The sequence below is a fragment of the Peromyscus californicus genome, unplaced genomic scaffold (assembly GCF_007827085.1).
Source record: "Peromyscus californicus insignis strain IS unplaced genomic scaffold, ASM782708v3 Scaffold_8__1_contigs__length_139910024, whole genome shotgun sequence".
NCBI classification, from domain to species: domain Eukaryota; kingdom Metazoa; phylum Chordata; class Mammalia; order Rodentia; family Cricetidae; genus Peromyscus; species Peromyscus californicus.
The window spans coordinates 39,639,088-39,659,016 of record NW_026294606.1 but is presented as its reverse complement, the minus strand read 5'-3'; the positions used below and the strand labels follow the sequence as shown (position 1 = coordinate 39,659,016).

Below are 19,929 nucleotides of genomic sequence, written 5' to 3'. Positions count from 1 at the left end.
CAGCATATCCATCATCAGAGGGCCAGCACTATCTTCTTGAAGAACTTTTGTTGTTGTTGTTGTCTTAAACTTAAAAATAAATTACTTGCCTGGCATGATGAGAAACAACTACAAGCCCAGAATACATGAGGTAGAGATGGAAGAATTACAATTGTGGAACTAGCCAGTGTTCCTACACAGCAAGATGTTGTCTCAGCCAAACAAAAACTGAATTATGATACTAACACATTCAGGCAATGCTTAAATGTTGAATATAAAGATAAAGTTGGCAAGAGGGTTCGAATCCGGCTCTGTTGTCAAGGTCTTTATTGCCCTAGGTTCCAGGCAGCCTAGGAGACATTAGTTCTGACATCTCTCTGAGCTGTGTGACCACACGGACATTTTGTGTGTTATTATTTTCAGGCCAAATTTTCCTTCTATTCCATTCCCCTGCCCTCCCTCTCTCCCTGAAGCTTAAAAAAACACTGAGACTTTTAAATGGACAGTGTGAAAGACCCCAGGAAAGTGCTACAGAACAAAAATAATTGACAAGTTTGAAAGATGTCTAGCGGCTCCAGGATGTCCAAGATGGGAAGATCTCAAACACAGAACACCAACGAGGGGCAATATGTGAATTATGGGTACACCCACACAAGGGGGAAGTTCTCCTTCTAATAACCCTAACAAACAAAGGCTCAGATAGGTGATGTGTGAGAACATCAAGTCCTGCCACTCTTTACGCTCTGTGCACACACACAGTGGCCACACATGGACAAGCGGTGGGAAACTGCCACAACGGTACTGCCTCCTGGCATAGTCATAGCCAGCTTTCCTGGGAATGTCTGAAACTATCTCCTATCATATCTACTTCAGGAACGGAACTTGGTGTGGGAGCCCATTTTCAGGTTCCTCGTGGCTTTACCCAGCAGGTCTGCATAGAGGATGATTAGGACCACCGGCCTGAGTGCAGGTGTCTGAGATGGTCTGCACTTGGCTGTGCTGGGGGAGGTCTTTTGCTCCACCCTTTGGCATTTCTATAAATACCCTAGGGCAGAGCTAGTCAGGGCCAGTTAGAATAGGTTCCAGGCCCTCTAAAGGTTATCCTGCATTTTCTATCTGTTTTTCTCCACAATCTAAATCCTTCTATCTTATATTTCCTGCTGCTCTCACTCAAGAAAACTCTGGGGAACTGTGGGGTTGGTGGGAAAACACCCCGCAACTTGGACAGCTTTAAAACTTAAAAGGGTCCTAGGGAAATGGCTGAGTGGTTAAGGTTCTTATTTGCAAGAAAGAATACCAGAGTTCACATTCCCAGCACCCACCTAAATATTGGGTGGATATGGAGACCCACCTGTAATTCCAGTCTTACAGTTGGAGACAGAATTCCCCCAAAACAGCTAGATAGTAAGACTAGTCTCATGGGTGAGCTCTGAGTTTGACTGAAAGACCCTGCCTCAAAGAATAAAGCAGTGAATGATTGAGGAAGATGCCCAAATCAACTTTGGACCTCCAAAGACACATGCACATGCATGCACACATGTACACACACATGAAAATAAATACAGTTAAAAAATAGCTAGGGCTGTAGCTAATGGTCAGAATGCTTGCCTAGTATGCAGAACAGTCTAGATTCCATGCTCTAATATCACAAAAACTGGGAATATGGATCATGCCTATATCCCAGGGCTGGGGAGGTAGTAGCAGGATCAAAACTCCCAGGTCATCCTCAGCTGCATATCTGAGTTCAAGACTAGCATGGGGTACATGAGACTCTGTCTTAGAATTGGGGACAGCATTGTAAATGAGTGATTCCTTCCTGGTTCCTAGTTTACAGAGGTATGTCCTGTACACTCTCAGCTTACTAACTGAACAGCATTCAGTCCTCAGATATCCCCAGGGTATCAGAGCAGTCTTTAAAAATCTTCTAATAAGCCAGGCAGTGGTTGTACACAGCTTTAATCCCAGTACTCGAGAGACAGAGGCAAGTGGATCTCTGTAAGTTCAAGACCAGCCTGGTCTACAGAGAGAGTTCCAGGTCAGCCAGGGCTACACAGAGAAACCCTGTCTTGAAAAATCAAACAAAAAGACCATAAACTTGTGATACTGGGCCAGAAAACGGCACAGCAGGTAAAGCTGCTTGCCACAAAGGCCTGACAGCTTGAATCCAATTCCTGAGGCCCATGTGAAGACGGAAGGAACGATCCAACTTCACAAAATTATCCTCCAGATTCCATGTATATGCCCTGGCACATGCCCACACCACATATGGCATGCGTGTGTACACAAACACTTCCAAATAATAAATTTTATAAAGTTTTAATATTCTGATTATTCATTTCTAACAACAAAGGATTGTAAGTATACCCTGTGTGAGTTTACTTATAATCACATACATGTGCTATAGCACTAAAATATTAACTTTAGAATAAAACACGTGTGCACGTGCACACACACAAATTCAGAGAAATTTAGTGATGGAGACAAAATCCAGACCCACCCCTTCGGTACCACCTCCTGAACCACAAGAGAGAAGGAATGAGGAACTGGGCCTGGGGCAGAAAAGACTGTCCCCATGACCTCAGAACCACCTTGCCACATACACATAAGCTGTTCTAGAACTCATTCTTGCTAGCTCCCTGCTCAGGAATATCACCTGCATGACCAAGAAATACGACAAGCCAAGAGCATGAATCAGCGGGAAGGACTCTCTCGGGCCAAGTTTAAACTCAGCGGTGCGTGTCCAACCAGGCTGCAGAGGATTAAAGAGATGAGCTCCTCTTCAAAGTCTGCTGGGAGGCAGAGAAATCAATGCGTCCAAGGCCGTATATTCTCCTCTGCTTTGGCAGCACCGCCTGCCCTCATCACTCCCTGCCATGTCAAATTACAGTGTAATTACATTTCTAACACGTCGGCTCGAAACCCTTCCAGACACCCCAAGAGAAATGTGGAAGGAGGCGTTTCTCCATCTCTGCCTCTTCTTGGCACAGCATTCACTAAGACAGGGCAAACTGTAAAGGCATACTAAGCAAACCAAATACCCTACAATAAAATGTTGGAACCTAAAACTAATAACTGAGCAGGCATCTTTCCCAGAAGTCCCTATTACTAATCCTCTCTAGGGACAGACAGGAGGAGTCCAGCAGGACCACTCTGAAGCCCACACCTGAATGCTTATGCAGCCACAGCAGGAAGCCAGTTCTTCAATACAAATGCCACAGGCAAGAAAAGGAAAAAGGGAGGTGGGTGAGGAGGGGCAGTAGAGTAAGAGGCAGAAACAGAAACTATGAATGAATATGAGCATGAATGGGAGAGAATGAATTAAACCACATAACCCTGGTCCTGACAAAGCACGAAGATGAAAATTTGCAGAATGGTTTCTATTGAGTGAGCATTGCTTTCACATCCTTGTGCAGTCAAGAGATCCTTAAGTAAAAGCATCCCAGTCAGGACCTGCTGTAATTGCTACAGCAGCTGTCTGGCTCACAGAGTCTAAAGTAGTTATTACCCAGCATGGACGAGATGGTCCATAATGAAAAGAGACCTTTTATTTTATCTTATTTCCTTGACACAGGGTCTCACTATGTAGCCCTGGCTGGCCTGGAACTCTCTATGTAGACCAGGCTGGCCTTGAACTCATAGAGATCTGCCTTTGCCTTCCAAGTTCTGAGATTAAAAGTGTGTGCCACGATGTCTGGTCAAAAAGAGTCCTTTTAATTCTCTAACTGAGCAAAAAAGAGTAGGTGATCTTCATCTGTCCCATTAACTCAGTGCTTGCAAACAAACCGAAAATTCTCCATCCTTGAAATGAGAAAATCCCCTTGCAGGGCAAGTCTGGTGGCCCTAACAATAGTTCTTGGTATCAGCTACTTTGCTATTACTGTAGGCATCTGCATCACATGGCTCCCTTAGCTTCCTTTTGAGGACTGGTGGAGCAACTAATTCAGCTGATGAGCAGCAAAGCTCAGCACCAAACTGCACAGCCTACTAACAGACCATGGTTATCAAGGATGCAACACAGACATGAGATGCAGAAACACCTCAAGTGCCATGCGTTAAAGTGTCCTCCAGTACCTCCACTTCTGCAGGCCATATGCCTTCTAATTACGGTCCATTCACCCCTGGGGCCCTGGAGACTGACTCGCCTATTCACAGGCTCAAACAATTTCATAATCATGCTGAAAACAACTCCTTTCTGCCGTGTTGCCATTTGCACATGTGTCACAAAAGCAACAGCTGAAAAGGCAAGGCAGCACCCTGCCATTCTCTGCAGACACTAGCCCCCCGCTGTCACACTCACCCCAGGCTCTGCAGACACTATCCACACTGTCACACTTACCACAGGCTCTGCAGACACTACCCCCACTGTCACACTCACCCCCACTGTCACACTCACCCCCCCACTGTCACACTCACCACCAGGCTCTGCAGACACTCACCCCCACTGTCACACTCACCCCCACTGTCACACTCACCACCAGGCTCTGCAGACACTCACCCCCACTGTCACACTCACCACAGGCTCTGCAGACACTACCCCCCACTGTCACACTCACCACAGGCTCTGCAGACACTACCCCCCACTGTCACACTCACCACAGGCTCTGCAGACACTACCCCCCACTGTCACACTCACCACAGGCTCTGCAGACACTACCCCCCACTGTCACACTCACCACCAGACTCTGCAGATACTACCCCACTGTCACACTCACCCCCCCACTGTCACACTCACCCCCTCCACTGTCACACTCACCACCAGACTCTGCAGATACTACCCCACTGTCACACTCACCCCCCCACTGTCACACTCACCCCCCCCACTGTCACACTCACCACAGGCTCTGCAGACACTATCCGCACTGTCACACTCACCCCCCCACTGTCACACTCACCACAGGCTCTGCAGACACTCACCCCCACTGTCACACTCACCCCCCCCACTGTCACACTCACCACAGGCTCTGCAGACACTATCCGCACTGTCACACTCACCCCCCCACTGTCACACTCACCACCGGGCTCTGCAGACACTCACCCCCACTGTCACACTCACCCCCATTGTCACACTCACCACCGGGCTCTGCAGACACTCACCCCCACTGTCACACTCACCCCCACTGTCACACTCACCACCGGGCTCTGCAGACACTCACCCCCACTGTCACACTCACCCCCCCACTGTCACACTCACCCCCCCACTGTCACACTCACCACAGGCTCTGCAGACACTATCCACACTGTCACACTCACCCCCCCACTGTCACACTCACCACAGGCTCTGCAGACACTCACCCCCACTGTCACACTCACCCCCCCAGTCACACTCACCACAGGCTCTGCAGACACTATCCGCACTGTCACACTCACCCCCCCCACTGTCACACTCACCACCGGGCTCTGCAGACACTCACCCCCACTGTCACACTCACCCCCATTGTCACACTCACCACCGGGCTCTGCAGACACTCCCCCCCACTGTCACACTCACCCCCACTGTCACACTCACCACCGGGCTCTGCAGACACTCACCCCCACTGTCACACTCACCCCCACTGTCACACTCACCCCCACTGTCACACTCACCACAGGCTCTGCAGACACTACCCCACTGTCACACTCACCCCCCCACTGTCACACTCACCACCAGACTCTGCAGACACTCACCCCCACTGTCACACTCACCCCCACTGTCACACTCACCCCCCCACTGTCACACTCACCACAGGCTCTGCAGACACTCACCCCCACTGTCACACTGTCTGTTTGGTCTTAAATGTCAGTTTTGTTTTGGAATGCTCTTGATGAAGAAATGGAAGCTGCTCATCTTGGGATATCTAGGCACCTGCATGAATCCTTCCAATATCCAGTGTTATAAATATGGAAGTACATACAGAATCCTTCTCCAGTCTCCCAACGAGATAACTGTCTGAGTACAAAGTATGAGTTAATGGAAGCTGTCAGCAAAAATAGTTCCCTTTCATTGAACGTCTCAAAAAAAAAAAAAAAAAAAAGGACCATTGTTACTCAGACTGGGGAGGAGCTGATAATTTCTAAATTTAACAGGTGACAGTCACTTTATAGCACTCACATGCCACATCTCAATGTGTGTGGGGGTCAGAGGACCTGACTCTCGCCTTGTTTAAGCCAGGGTATGGTGGCTGTTTCAACTGTCAACTTGCCACAGTCTCCAGTCACCCAGGAAGAGAGCCTCTGAGAAATGCCTAAGTCGGGCTGGCCTGTGGGTGTGCCTGCAAGGGATTTGCTGAATTTGGTTAGGAGCTGTGAAGACCGGCTCTGAATGCGGGTGGCACCGGCTCATGGTTTGGGGCCCTGGCCTGTGTAACAGTAGAGAAAGCTTGCTGAGCACTAAGCAGGAATAATTCATTTCATTCTGCTCTTGTCTGTGGCTGTGATGTGACCAGATGGTTTAAGTTCTGCTGAAGATGGACTGTAACCTGGAACTGTGAACGAAAATAACCCTTTTCTCCCCAAAACTACTTTTTTGGTCTCGGCATTTTATCACAGCAACAGAAATAAGGAAAGGACACAGTGTTTATTCACCACGGAGTGTACCAGGGTAGTTGGGCCAGACCCCAAGGACTCCCTGTCTCTGCCTTTCTCCCAACTCACATTGGGATCTCTGCAGCATCTGGCTTTTTCACATGGGTTCTGGAGACTTGAACTCAGTTCTTTGTGCTTGCGTTACAAGCACTCTTCCCACTCAGCTATCTCCTGAGAATGCTATTTTTCCCATTCAGGTCAGGGCTGAAAAACTGTGAAAAAAGTTTGTCCAATGACTTAGAACATGCTTTCATTATCAGTATCGCCAGGCAGATATTGACAAACTGATTTTCACCGGTAAGTGCATATGTAAAGGAGCAACTCCCCAGGCATAAAGAAGTTGTAACAAAAAGTCATTTATTAGAAATGAAGTTTAGACTTTCGCCCCAGAAATACTATTATAAAGAAGGAACTTGGCACAACAGTTTATGTTTTTATAGGGAGTTGGTCAATGGACTTTTAACATTTATTTTTAAATATGTGCATGTGTGTGGGTGTATGTGCAGGTTCCCTCTGAGGTCAGAGGCATCAGACCCCAGTGGAGCTGAAGTTACAGGCAGCTAGGAGCTGCCCAAAATGGCTGCTGGGAACTGAATCTAGGTCCTTTCCAGGAGCAGCATGTACTCTCTTAACTGGTGACCCGTCTCTCCAGCCCCTCAAATAAGCTTTTATAAGCTACATCCACAGTAAATGTCAGGGCATTTTCCAAACATGGACTTTAGTCTTGGTATACAGAAGCACCTCCACAAACCATCTGTGGTGATGAGCAAGGCCTCTTAGAGTTTGCTCACTTCTGTGGTTCTCTGAAAGTTACCTTTGTCTCTAAGTGACAACAAAGAGTGACCGTTCTGAGAACAGGGAAGGGACAAAGGAAAGGGAGAAAGACGGGGCTTACCTGTGCTCAAGATGACTGAAGTCTTGTAAGTTCAATTCCCTGGTGTCTTGTGTCAGATAAATTGTATCCACATCCTGTTTAAAGCAAAACTCGGTTAGACAATTAATCCATGTATATAAACAGAGAAGCCAGACAAGCTCAGAGAACTGCATGAGGACACAGGCAGATTTCTGAGTAATCCGAACAAGAAAGACAATAATCAAAATGAACAAAACAAAAGAGTGGGAGAGGGGGAGGGGAGGACAGCGCTAACAGACCGCACGTCCGGTGTCCGGTACGCGTGCACGCAGATGGACAGGTTGACTTACCCACTGCACCTCTTCCCTGTAGGAAAACCCCAGCCAGTCGCACACACAGGCATACATCTGGGAAAACCCACCTGAAGCATGAAGCAGAAATGTTGATATTGACAGGTTTGCAGTCAAACAATTGTTACATCACAAGTTTACAGCTTCAGTCTGGCGGCTGTTGGCAATCGGGTTATCTTTCCCATCTAGAGAAGCAGCAAGGACTCTCCCCAGCTCCGTGGTGCATACACAGCAGGCTGCAGCTGGGCTTAAATATAGGACTTCTGTCCACCAATCTAAAGTCTGTGCATGCTAATTACACCTTGAACTAATTGTACTCTACAGTAGCAGACCAGGAATAGACTCAGCTTCCTGGCAGGGGGACGGGCATCCAACCCCTTGTGTTTTAGTTTAAAATGCATGCTCACCACAGGGGCCTGGCTCAGCCAAGGTCTGGCTGTCCCACAGGGCCTGGAGACTGGCCAGGCGCTCAGATGGCTCCATGGAGACTTTCTTCATGATTCTCCTGAAAGGTTAACCCCAACAACACATTTCAAAGCTCTTGATTTTGGAACAGCATATAGACTTTTATTTTGTACTATGCTTTTTGTTTGTTTGTTTTAAACCAACACGAGTGTTACTTCAATTCTGGTCAAAATAATTCCATTATATGGGCACTAGGGATATGGCAACCTATAGGGACATATTAATACTTTGATTTGCTTCCTCTTGTAGATACACACATTAAAAATTGTTATTATTATTATTTTTTTGAGACAATGTTTCTCTGTGTAGCTTTGGAGCCTTTCCTGGAACTCGCTTTGTAGACCAGGCTGGCCTCAAACTCACAGAGATCCGCCTGCCTCTGCCTCCAGAGTGCTGGGATTAAAGGTATGCACCACCACCGCCCAGCTTCATTGTTGTTTTCTAATGTGAAATTTTTGTTACAATACTTAGAAAACAGTGCTCTAGGGTAAGGGGTAATGGGTGTGGTTCAGTTGGGAGAGTGCTTGTCCAGCAATGCAAAATGCTCTGGCTTCCGTACCCAGTGCCACATAAGCCAGAAGTAACTGTACACACCTGTAATACCAAACTTAAAAAGTGGAGTGAGGAGAATGTCAAAATTATCTGTAGCTACAGACTGAATTTGAGGACAGCATGGAGCACATGAGGCATTGTCTCAAAAAATGAGAAGTACTATATTTAGTGAATTATTATATTGTACTTCTACCAAATACATGTGACCAGCTTCTTAGAACTAAAGTACAAATCTCTAAGTCAATCCATCATGCCCTGTGCAAGTGTTCATCAATAGACCGATCATCCCTTGTTGGAGTAGCGGGTCCTTTGGCTCTATGCCGAGGGACTGCGGGTCATCTGAGGCAATGCCTGAATTCTACTCCTCTCATCTCTCTTCCTCCTCAAAACCTAGTAAAGCTCCTGCCTAGTTACAGAATGGGTAAAAATGAATCCCGGGGCTGTTGAGATGGCTCAGCAGCTAAGAGTTCTGAATGTGCCTGGCGGCGGTGACGCACGCCTTTAATTCCAGCACTCGGAAGGCAGAGCCAGGAGGATCTCTGTGAGTTCAAGGCCAACCTAGTCTACAGAGTGAGATCCAGGACAGGCACCAAAACTACACAGAGAAACCCTATCTTGAAACACAGAGAGAGAGAGAGAGAGAGAGAGAGAGAGAGAGAGAGAGAGAGAGAGAGAGGAGAAAGAGTTAGTTCAAATTGCTCTTGCAGAAGGCTGAAGTTCAATTCCCAGCACCCATGTTGGGCATCTCACCACCACCAGAATATTGGCCACTTTCTTCTGGTCTCTGCAGGCATTGCACACACATGCACAGACACACAAACACATAATTAACAAAAACAAGAATGTAGCCTTCCCCTCCAAACTATCATTATTCATGACACAGAAGTGATGAAATAAGGAGACTCATAGCTCATCGAGAACAGAAAGGAACACGTTACTTACAACAGCAATGGGCACACAGCAGGATCTCAAAAAAGTTAGATGATGTTGTTAACAGGATCACACCCTGAGCATGTAGTGAGTAACGTATCAATTCATCCAAACATCGGCTAAAGGCCTATATTGTACTTTCAAGAAGGCTGTGGATAAAATTCATGAATAAAAATACCATTTGTTTACTGTTTATGAGGTTGTTTTATTTTGATCCAGAGTCTCACTATATGACCCTGCCTGTCCTGGAATTTAGGACATTGACCAGACCGGCCTTCGACTTAGAGATCTGCCTGCCTCTAGTTAGGGTTACTAGGGTTACTATGGCCAGGATGAAACACCATGTCCAAAGCACACTGGGGAGGAAAGGGTTTATTTGGCTTACACTTCCACATTGTAGTCCATCACTGTAGTCAGGACAGGAACTCAAACAAGACAGGAACCAGGAGTTAGATGAGAGGCAGAGGCCATGGATTAAGAAAGTGTCCTATAGGGCTTGCCTGCAGTCTGGTTTCACAGAGGCATTTTCTCAATTGAAGTTCCCTCCTCTCTGATGGCTCTAGTTTGTGTAAATTGACATTAAACTAGCCAGCACACCTTTGGAGTGCTGGGATTAAAGGAATGTGGGACAATGCCCAGCCAGTAGTGATTTAAATGAGAAATGTCCCCTGGGGTTAAAGTATTTAAACACAGAGTTCCCAGCAAGCTTCACTGTTTGGGGAAGCACATCCTTAGGGGTGGGCTTTGGGAGTTTATGACCTTGTCCCACTGCCAATTTTCTTTCTCTGCACATGGTTGGGGATTTGATCTCTCAGCTTCCTGTTCCTGCTACTTGTTGCCACACCTCCCCTGCCATTGGGAACTCTCCCTCTGGAACCACAAGTGAAAATAAACTCTTCCTTCTATACACTGCTTTGGGTCATGGTATCTTATCACAGCAACAGTGAAGTGGAGGAGTGCAGACCCCATCCTCAGTGCACACCACAGCTGAGAACCAGCACTGCATCTCCCCTCCAGTGGAGGAGTGCAGACCCCACCCTCAGTGCACACCACAGCTGAGAACCAGCACTGCATCTCCCCTCCAGTGAGGGAGTACAGACCCCACCCTCAGTGCACACCACAGCTGAGAACCAGCACTGCATCTCCCCTCCAGTGAGGGAGTGCAGACCCCACCCTCAGTGCACACCACAGCTGAGAACCAGCACTGCATCTCCCCTCCAGTGGAGGAGTGCAGACCCCACCCTCAGTGCATACCACAGCTGAGAACCAGCACTGCATCTCCCCTCCAGTGGAGGAGTGCAGACCCCACCCTCAGTGCACACCACAGCTGAGAACCAGCACTGCATCTCCCCTCCAGTGGAGGAGTGCAGACACCCTCAGTGCACAGCTCAGAAATGTGTCTGGAATGCTTTGGGCAGAGTTCTAGAAGCACTCAAAAAGCTTCAGATTTTAGAGCATGTCAGATGTTGAATTTTCCAGTTAGGAACGCTCATCTTGGACATGTTTGCACCAAGAGACCTTTGGGTGAGGACAGGAGAAGCAGTGAGCCTGCAGCTAGAAGGAAAAGAAGTCTCAGATAAAGGGTCGATGTGCCTGTCACATATGAAAGCTCAGGCCCACCAGAGTCTCTATAGTTCAAACTAGTCAGCAGAAAGGGAGAGGAGGCCGGGGGCTCGGAGCTAAGCAGGACCTGGTCCCTGGGGAGTCCTGCAAGTCAAACTAAAGAAGAAGTCTGGATTTTACTGTCAGGGCAGTGAGGTGCCATAGGAGACCATGTAGACTGGAAGAGTGAGACAGCCAGGCACAGCATACCCACCATCACAGGGGAGGGCAGTGGGGAGCGGGTAACTTGAGAAATAGGAAAGAAGGTCACAGGACCAGATAGAGCTCTTGCTGAGAATGAAGCCCATGATCCCCCCACACACACCCCCGAGACAGCAAGCTCAACAGCTGAGGGTTTTCTCCTGGAACCTTCTGGGGCCCAAATGTGTATGGAGAAAGGATCAGCCTTCCAGGAGGGCACGCCAGAGAAACGGTGGGACAGGAGTAAAGAACATGAACAAGGCCTTCCCGGAGTGATGGGCACTGTGGACCTGGTGGTCAAGGCGCAGAGAGAACGGAGGGGAGAGAGAATCGAGACCTGCGCAAACATGAAGCCATAAAAAAGGCAAAATCCAAGGTCATGAGTGGTAGCATACACCCGTAATCCCAGCACTTAGGAGGTGGAGGCAGGAGGATCAACGGTTCAAAGTCATCCTCTGCTGTAAGTGAATTCAAGGCCGCCTTTAGTTACATGAAGCTCCATTTCTCCCAGAGACAGAGACGTCAAAAAAGGAAAAGTAAAGAAAAAGTCCAAACACAAATTCTTCCAAGGAAGAAAAAGAAAAGAAACGTTATGTCACCAGTAGTGATGGCTAAGTGACCCATGCACCATGGGAACAGATGTTCCAGATGCCGGGCAGCACCACAAAGTCAGGGGCATAAAGTGGTGACCAGGTGGAGAGGGTATCATCCGAAAAGGGGGGTGCTGTTGGTGACTTGGAACTATGACATAATTTGAGATGTCCCAGTGAAATGAACACACATGTAGAAAGGTCACAAAGTGGTTCAGAGGCTTTGTAGGTGGGGATATTGCATGTGCATAATAGAAACTTGAATCACACACACCGTGGCCACAACCTGAAGCTTCATTGGTTACTTATTTGGGGGACTTCTGAGGCAGAGTCTTACTATGTAGCCCAGTCTGACCTGGAACTCACTACATAGCCCAGGCTACCCTGGTATTTTTACCAATACTCCTGGCCTCATCTTTCCCAGGTAACTAGATGGAAGCTTTGAGCCACCAAGGCTAGAAATGAAGACAGGTTGACGCAGTCTTTTTAAATAATTTCATGCACAGAAGGTTTATGATAAGGTAGGGCTGGAGAGATGGTTTACTGGTTTGCTGCACAAACACAAGGACCTCAGTTCAAATCCCCAGCACCCATGGAAAGACCTGGTGATAGCCAGCATGTGCCTGTTGGGGTGGAGATGCTGGCCATTAACATAGGTTTTCTAAGAGACCCTATGCTGAGTGGAAGAGTGAGAGAGGGGCAGAGAATGATAGAGCAGGACACTGACATCCTCCTCTGGCCACCATTAGCACACGTATAGATACACATGTATGTGTGTGTGTGTGTGTATATATATGTATGTATGTATATATATGTATATGTATATATGTATGTGTGTGTGTGTGTATATATATATATATCACAAAGGCACAAATCCTGGGGAAGTGTTTCAACTTGTGGTATCACATTGCCTCTCAAAAGCTTTAGATTTTGGATTTTCAGATTACAGTTGTTCAGCCTATGTGCTGACTAGTATTATCAACTTGACACAAGCTAGAGTCATCTGAGAGGAAGGAACCTCAATTGAGAAAATGCCTCAAGATTGGGTTTTAGGCAAGCCTGTAGGACATTTTCTTAATTAGTGATTGATGTGGGAGGGCCCAGCCCACTGTGGGTGGTGCCATTCCTGGGCTGGTGGTCCTGGCTTCTATAAGAAAACAGACTGAGTAACCCATGAGGAGCAAGCCAGTATGCAGCACTCCTCCATGGCTTCTGCATCAGTTCCTGCCTCCAGGTTCCTGCTCTGTTTGAGTTCCTGTCCTGACTTCCTTCAGTGATGAACAGTGATGTGGAAGTGTACACCTAATAAACCTTTCCTCCCCAACTTTTTCTTTGGCCATGGTGTTTCATCACAGCAATAGAAACTCTCAATAAGATAGCTCATATGTCATGCCAAACACAGCTTAATCTCCTTAATGGGTGTTTTTTGTTTTGTTTTGTTTTGTTTTGTTTTTTGCTTAACTTTTGTTTGGTCTTGGCTCTCTATATAGACCAGACTAGCTTTGAACTCCCAGGCACCCCTCTGCTTCAGCTTTCAAAGTGGTAGGACTACAATTGTGCACCACTCTGCCCACTTCTCTCTAGACACTTTTTTACATTCATTTATGTGTATGTACATGTGCCACAATGCATGTGTAAAGGTCAAAGGACAACTTAAGGGAGTCAGGTCTCTCCTTCCATCAAGTGGGGTCCAGGGATTGAACTCAGGTCCTCAGTCTTGGCAGCAAGCGTCATTGTCCACTGGCCTCCTGAATGGCCCTATTTGGGAATTTAAAGGGAATTCTGCTCTATGAGGGTCTCTCAATCATCTTTGAACATTTCAGCCACTTTCCACACACTCAAAGAAAATCATTCCAGTTACGTTCATTTTTCTGATGGATAGATTCCAAAAAGAATCTGCTGGAACCTCCTCACTGCCTGGGCAATCTGTTCTACTCCCACAGATGACTACAAAATAAACCAAAACATTAAACATAAACAGACTGTTGCCACTTCATAGCATTTATGAGTAAGTTGAAATCAGGTAGACTCAACTGCTGTCTAAGGCCTTCAAGTTCTTCAAGGCCCACATAAACATCCCAGATCTGTAGGTATAGCATGGTTTCTCTTTATTTTACATGAACATATTTAACTAAGTACTATTATTCCAAAGCTCTTTAATTTGGGGGTGGCAGGGTTAAAAAAAAAAGCATTCACAAGTAAATGGTAGAACAAAATCCAGTGATTTGGAAAATTTCATTTTGATCCGATACCATCATTCAAACACATCATTATTTCCTGGCTATGTTAACACTGGGAATCCAGATGTCACACGAAGAAATAGCAGAGCCTCCAGAAGCAGCCCCAAGCACTTGGGCAGCAGAATTAAGTCAACTTCTACATACTGAGCAGGATGTTTGTCTGACTATATCCAGACTCACATTTCTCTTTAAAAATTCTTGCACTGAGGCTAGTGGTGGTGCACACCTTTGATCCCAGCACTCAAGGCAGAGGCAGGTGGATCTCTGAGTTTAAGGCCAGCCTGGTCTATAGATCGAGTTCCATGACAAACCCTGTCTCCAAAAACAAAAACAAAAATTCTTGTTTTGTCTCCGTAGAACTGCAGGGCATGTTTTTCCAATGACAGATAGGACAAGGATTGGAGAGACAAAGGTAGGTAGAAAGTAAAGAAGAAATCATTGGCCAGATGCTGGTGAAATGAGTTAAAGATGGCTACTTGTAGGAGGACAGGCCCATAGGGTCGAGGAAATTGGCTCAGACCAGTTGCCAAGGCATGCACATAACGTACTTCCTTAAGAGCCAACCTGGAGTCTGCCTGAGGGCCCAGCAACAGGAGTTGTCAGAGTGCCTGGTCTCTGTCAGAGTTCCAGACCAATGTCAGAGTTCCTGATCATGCAGAGTCTGCCTGAAGGCCCAGCAACAGGAGCTGTCAGAGTGCCTGGTCTCTGCCCAGCCAATGAGGGATGACCACACAGACTAGGTGCTGGGAGGAGGGTATATAAGGCCTACCCTGTTACAATGAGTTCCTTATTTGCCTTCAACAGACTCCCAGTGTCTGTGTCATTGATGCCACACCTTCTCACCCTGTCCCCTGAGGGAGCCCTTAGAATCCAAGCAACAGCTACTGTGATTTGCATTAAGTGTGCATTCCAAGCATGTGTCTCTAATATGGCATGCTGGGGTAGTGAGACCTTTAAGGGGTGGGGCCTGGTAGTAGGGAATTAAGTCATAGAAGGAAAATATACTCTAAGACAAGATTAATGCTGGTTTCTGGGACTTGGTTCTCTCCAGATAGGGTATACTAAAGCAAACCCACCCCCACTTGCTTACCTCTTTTGCATGAGGCTGCCTCTATTTCTGGTTTGTTTGTTTGTTTTCTTTTTGCTTTTTTCCCATGTAACATAGTCCACAGGGACCTATGTCCTCACCAGAGGTCAGTGAGATAAAGACACTCAATCTTGAAATTTTTCCCTCCAAAAGTATGAGCTAAACAACTTCTTTTCTTTATAAAGTGCCTGGCCTAAGGTGCTTTGTAATAAGAGAAAACTGATTGTGCCAATAGCACTCTAAGAATACAGAAGAATAAAACAAAATAAGCAGACTTGCAGAGCAGAGACTTCTACTTCCAAAGCAGCACAGAACGCTCATACCCAGAGGGGAGGAGATGAGTGGAAGAAAAGAGGCAGCTGGTACAGAAGTCTCCATGAGCCACTCAGCAGAAGCATCCATCTGGGCTTTACCAAGCAGCTCCACTTTTCAATAGTTCTCACCTTCTGTTTTTTGCTAAGATGTCAGAAGCCAAAGGAGCCTTGCAAAACATGTGCATGGATTTCCATAGGAGATAAAAAGCTAAGCTTGTAGAGACGGCTGAGGGGGCTGCTTCTGCTCTAGGCCTGCACATATAAGTGTGAGAAGAAAATCCTGTAACATGTTTTCTGCCTTCAGCTAAATGACAGCTCAGAGCAGTCATGTGCCACCCAGCTCACACACAAGCAAACTGAAGCTCCAGCCAGACACAGCATTTGCTGTGAGAGCAGGTGCGATACGCTTGGGCCCTAGACTGTTTACTGGCTCTAGTAATAAACCAATGGTGGTTTTGAGACTCAAAAAGAAAAAAAAAATTGCTGTGTGTGTGTGTGGCAAAAAGACAAAAAGAAAACATCTCCAGTGCGCATACCAGCTCTTCATGCATGTCTCACAGTAAGCTGCTGGCATGAAAATATCTCTGAATGATTTCAAGCCATGGAGAATAACCGAGTTAAAAATCCAGCCCAGTGTGCATCCAAAGCAGTGACTGTCCTCAACAGTCACCATTTAAGCATCTCTTATAACATTTCTTTATTTAGTGTGGAGGTGGGAGTGTGTGTTGTGGAACAATCTTTTTGTACACTGTGAAGATGTGTCTTGGTCAAAGCACTTTCTGGTTGGTTTAATAAAGAGCTAAATGGCCAATAGCTAGACAGGCAGTATAGGCAGGACTTCCAGGCACAGAGAGGGTGCTGGGAAGAACAGAGGCAGAGAAGCCAGCCAGACACGGTCAGACACACAGAATGAGATAGAGGTAAAAGTCACATGGTAGAACGTAGATTAATAAACATTTGGATCAATTTATAAAGACTAGTTAGGAACAAGCCTAAGCTACAGGCCGAGCTTTCATAATAAAAGGTCTCCGTGTCACTCTTTGGGAGCTGGTTAGCAGGACAGAGAAAGACTTCTGTGTGTGTGTGTGTGTGTGTGTGTGTGTGTGTGTGTGTGTGTGTGTGTGTGTGTGCGCTTTCCAGGGCACGTGCATGTATCACATGAGCATATGGAGGTCAGGGGACAATTTGTGGGGGTCAGTTCTCTCCTTCTACCATGTGGGACTGAGAATGTAAAGCATCCCATCAACATGCTTGGCAGCAGCAAGTGCTTTACCTCATGAGCCCCAGTCCATGATTCAACGATAGCACCCTAACATGATATGCTGCCCACAGCTTTAGGAAGTGAGGGGAATCTCAGAGCGGTAAACCACTTTCCTTTCCACATAAATTCCTCTTGGGCCACTTTTCTTCAAAGTAACTGCATTTTCCATCAATGTCTGTCTTCTAGAGAAATTCACAGTATCAGTTTGTTTAGAAGTAAAGAACACTGTTGTAATACACCAGTCTTAACAGCCAATCCTCAAACGTTTCACACTCATGAAAGGATCACAGGAAGCATGTCAAAGCCATATTACACAGCCACTATCCTGCTATTACTGTGTATGCTAGTATAGAAGACAGACAAGATTTTTTTAAAGTAAGGAATAATGTAATTATTATTTATTAATTCAGATAATTCAGTAGAGCCAGAAATTCAGATTTGAGAACTATAGTTTCACTTGCATACAGTCAAACAGACAGATTCATGAGCTTTTTTTTTTTTCTTTTTTTTTTTTCCCCAGACAGGGTTTCTCTGTGTAGCTTTGGTGACTGTCCTAGATTTCGCTCTATAGACCAGGCTGGCCTCGAACTCACAGAGATCTGCCTGGCTCTGCCTCCCGAGTGCTGGGATTAAAGGCGTGCGTGTGCCACTGCCGCTCAGCTGGCTGTTTGTTTTTTGAGACAGGTCTTGCTGCTTCGTCAGGCTGGTCTTGAATCTTGAAACCCCGTCTCCACCTGCAGAGTCCTGTGATTGCCACAAGCTTGAGGCCAGCCTGAGCTACAGTGTTCTGAGGGTGTCAGGGGAAGTGCCTCCTGTGTGTCAGGGACTGGGGATTGAAGAAGAGTCCGAAACATGGTGACAGGCCAAAAGCTCACGGGTAAAGGAGACAGGTGCGGGCAGCAACGGCCCGTCCGCTATTCCTCAGCTCGCTCAAGTGCCTGATCGCATGCTGCTCGATCACACACTCTCTCTTTCCTACTGCCCTCACTCACTCATTGCCTCCCTGACTTAATATCACCCATTCTCAACACTGGCAAACATTCCCTAGAATCCCCCAGAGCCCTCAAGCCACGCCCTACTCAGCAGTTCTCCAAAGGAAAACTTCCCTGAGAATCTATCCACACGCTCACTCCTGAGTCATCTGAACAGTGCCTGTGAGCCTGTGGAGGGAGTTTCCATCAAATATAGCAGGGCTAATCAGGGAAGGAGCCTTCATAAAGAGGATGGAAGTGCAAGCATCTGCCGCATTCTGAAATAAGCTGATCATATGGTAGGGAAGTAAATCCCTCCTGGGCCGGGAGACACAATTTCAGTTTTATCAGGAAGCTAGCCATCAGGCAGTTCCGCAAGACGCAGACACCGCTTGAGCTATACACAGACAAGTGCTATCGGGATGGGATGGAGGGCTGGCGGCACAGCAAAGCCGAGGTCCAGAGACAAGTTCCAGAGACGCTTCAGTGGAGAAGGCGGCACCCGCCGCCGCCGTCTCAACGGAGGCAAGGGAAACAAAAAGAAAGAAAGAGGACCCAGCCGAGACTCACTGAGATGACATCAGGAGCTTGGTAACTAACTCATGGCTTCCTCCTCCTGAGACCACGAAAGCCAATCCTTGGGCAATACGGGTGGGCTTTACAGGGTAAGATAAACAGTTCTTCTGGGACAGACTGAGTATGCAGCCTGAGGACAGCCCTCGGGAGATGCACACCAGACAGACTAGAGGGGAGAATGTGGGTCACCAACAGGGGAACGGCAGGAACGAAGGAGCCAGTGCTTTATCAAAGCTGCCTAGCCACAAATGGGTGTTACAGGAAGTTACACTGAAAACATTATTCTGTACTAAATGTGCTCTGGAAGGAAAAAAAAATCCCCTGAGAGTAGAAAAAGAAGCAACTCCCACAAGTTGTCCTCTGATATCTATGTGTGGCGTGCTGTGGCACACACATGACTACACACACACACACACACACACATACACACAAATAAGTAAGTAAATAGATATAAAATTTGAAATCAGGCTGGTAGGTAGACTAGTCGGTAGCAGAGTGGTTGACTAGCACCTAGGAGGCCCTGAGTTCAAACCCCAGTACCACTACTGAAACAGACTGTTTTAGTTTTAAACACTTTTTGACAAACCGCAGTTCCTTTATGAGAAGCTCACACCCACTCTCTTGGGTAGATATACCTTTGGTCTGTTTTAGGGGGCTGGGGGTTCGAGACGGGGTTTCCCTATGTAGCTTTGGAGCCTTCCTGGAACCTTGGGTCTTTTTTTTTTTTTTTAAACATCTTTCTTTCAATTTTTATTAAAAGCCCAATTTTGCTTCCGACTAGTCTTGAAATTCTTTTCGGTATCAAAGGAACCAATGCTGAGCTTGCCTGAGTCGAGATCTCTAAAAGATTAAGAAAACTCCTCACTGCTGAGGGTGACAGGGTAGAGCTGTCCCTCTGTCCCTTCACCGCGAGCAATACATTAAGGGGAAGTCTCAGATATTGGGGACTCAGGTTTTCCCCACATGGTCAGTCTTCTGATGAAGATGGGGTAGCAGGAGTCCCCACTGTCACTGAAGGGGCAGCCAGCAGGAAGTGCAGAAACCACACCAAAAAACCCAGGCACAATCGGAGCTGGAAATCGGCTGAATGTGACAGCCTGGAACACGGATGGAACAATCCCAGTGGTCTATTGGAGCCAACCGTATCAGAAGGACACCTCCAGGTAGAGATCATGGCAGCAGTCTTTTGGACAATCATCACAGCAACACGGCCACAACCACTAGACACCGTTTCAGACTTCCAGACATGACGATCCTGTGGCACCCTTTCCTTGTACTTGCTACCCTACCACTTCTGTGGAAGAAAGGAGCCACACCCGGTTGAGAATGCTTTTGGCAGGTTTAGGTCTCCCTCTTTCCTCCAGGATTGATAGCTCTTCCCTAATTGGTCCCATTCT

The 19,929-nt window shown here is 46.9% G+C and overlaps 1 protein-coding gene across 12 annotated transcripts in view; it reads right to left on the bottom strand.

Moving 5' to 3' along the window:
- Carmil1 (capping protein regulator and myosin 1 linker 1) overlaps positions 1-19,929 on the bottom strand; it is a 256,793-nt gene that overhangs the window by 143,788 nt on the left and 93,076 nt on the right. For 11 of the 12 annotated variants that reach the window (XM_052729001.1, XM_052729011.1, XM_052729002.1 and 8 more), the window contains exons 5-7: positions 8,151-8,248; positions 7,744-7,814; positions 7,436-7,509 (exon numbers count right to left, since the gene is read on the bottom strand). In XM_052729001.1, coding sequence (XP_052584961.1) covers positions 7,436-7,509; positions 7,744-7,814; positions 8,151-8,248 — 243 coding nt within the window. Of the gene's footprint in view, positions 1-7,435; positions 7,510-7,743; positions 7,927-8,150; positions 8,249-19,929 lie in introns of those variants that run through there. The other variant, XM_052729010.1, reaches the window with a different exon arrangement.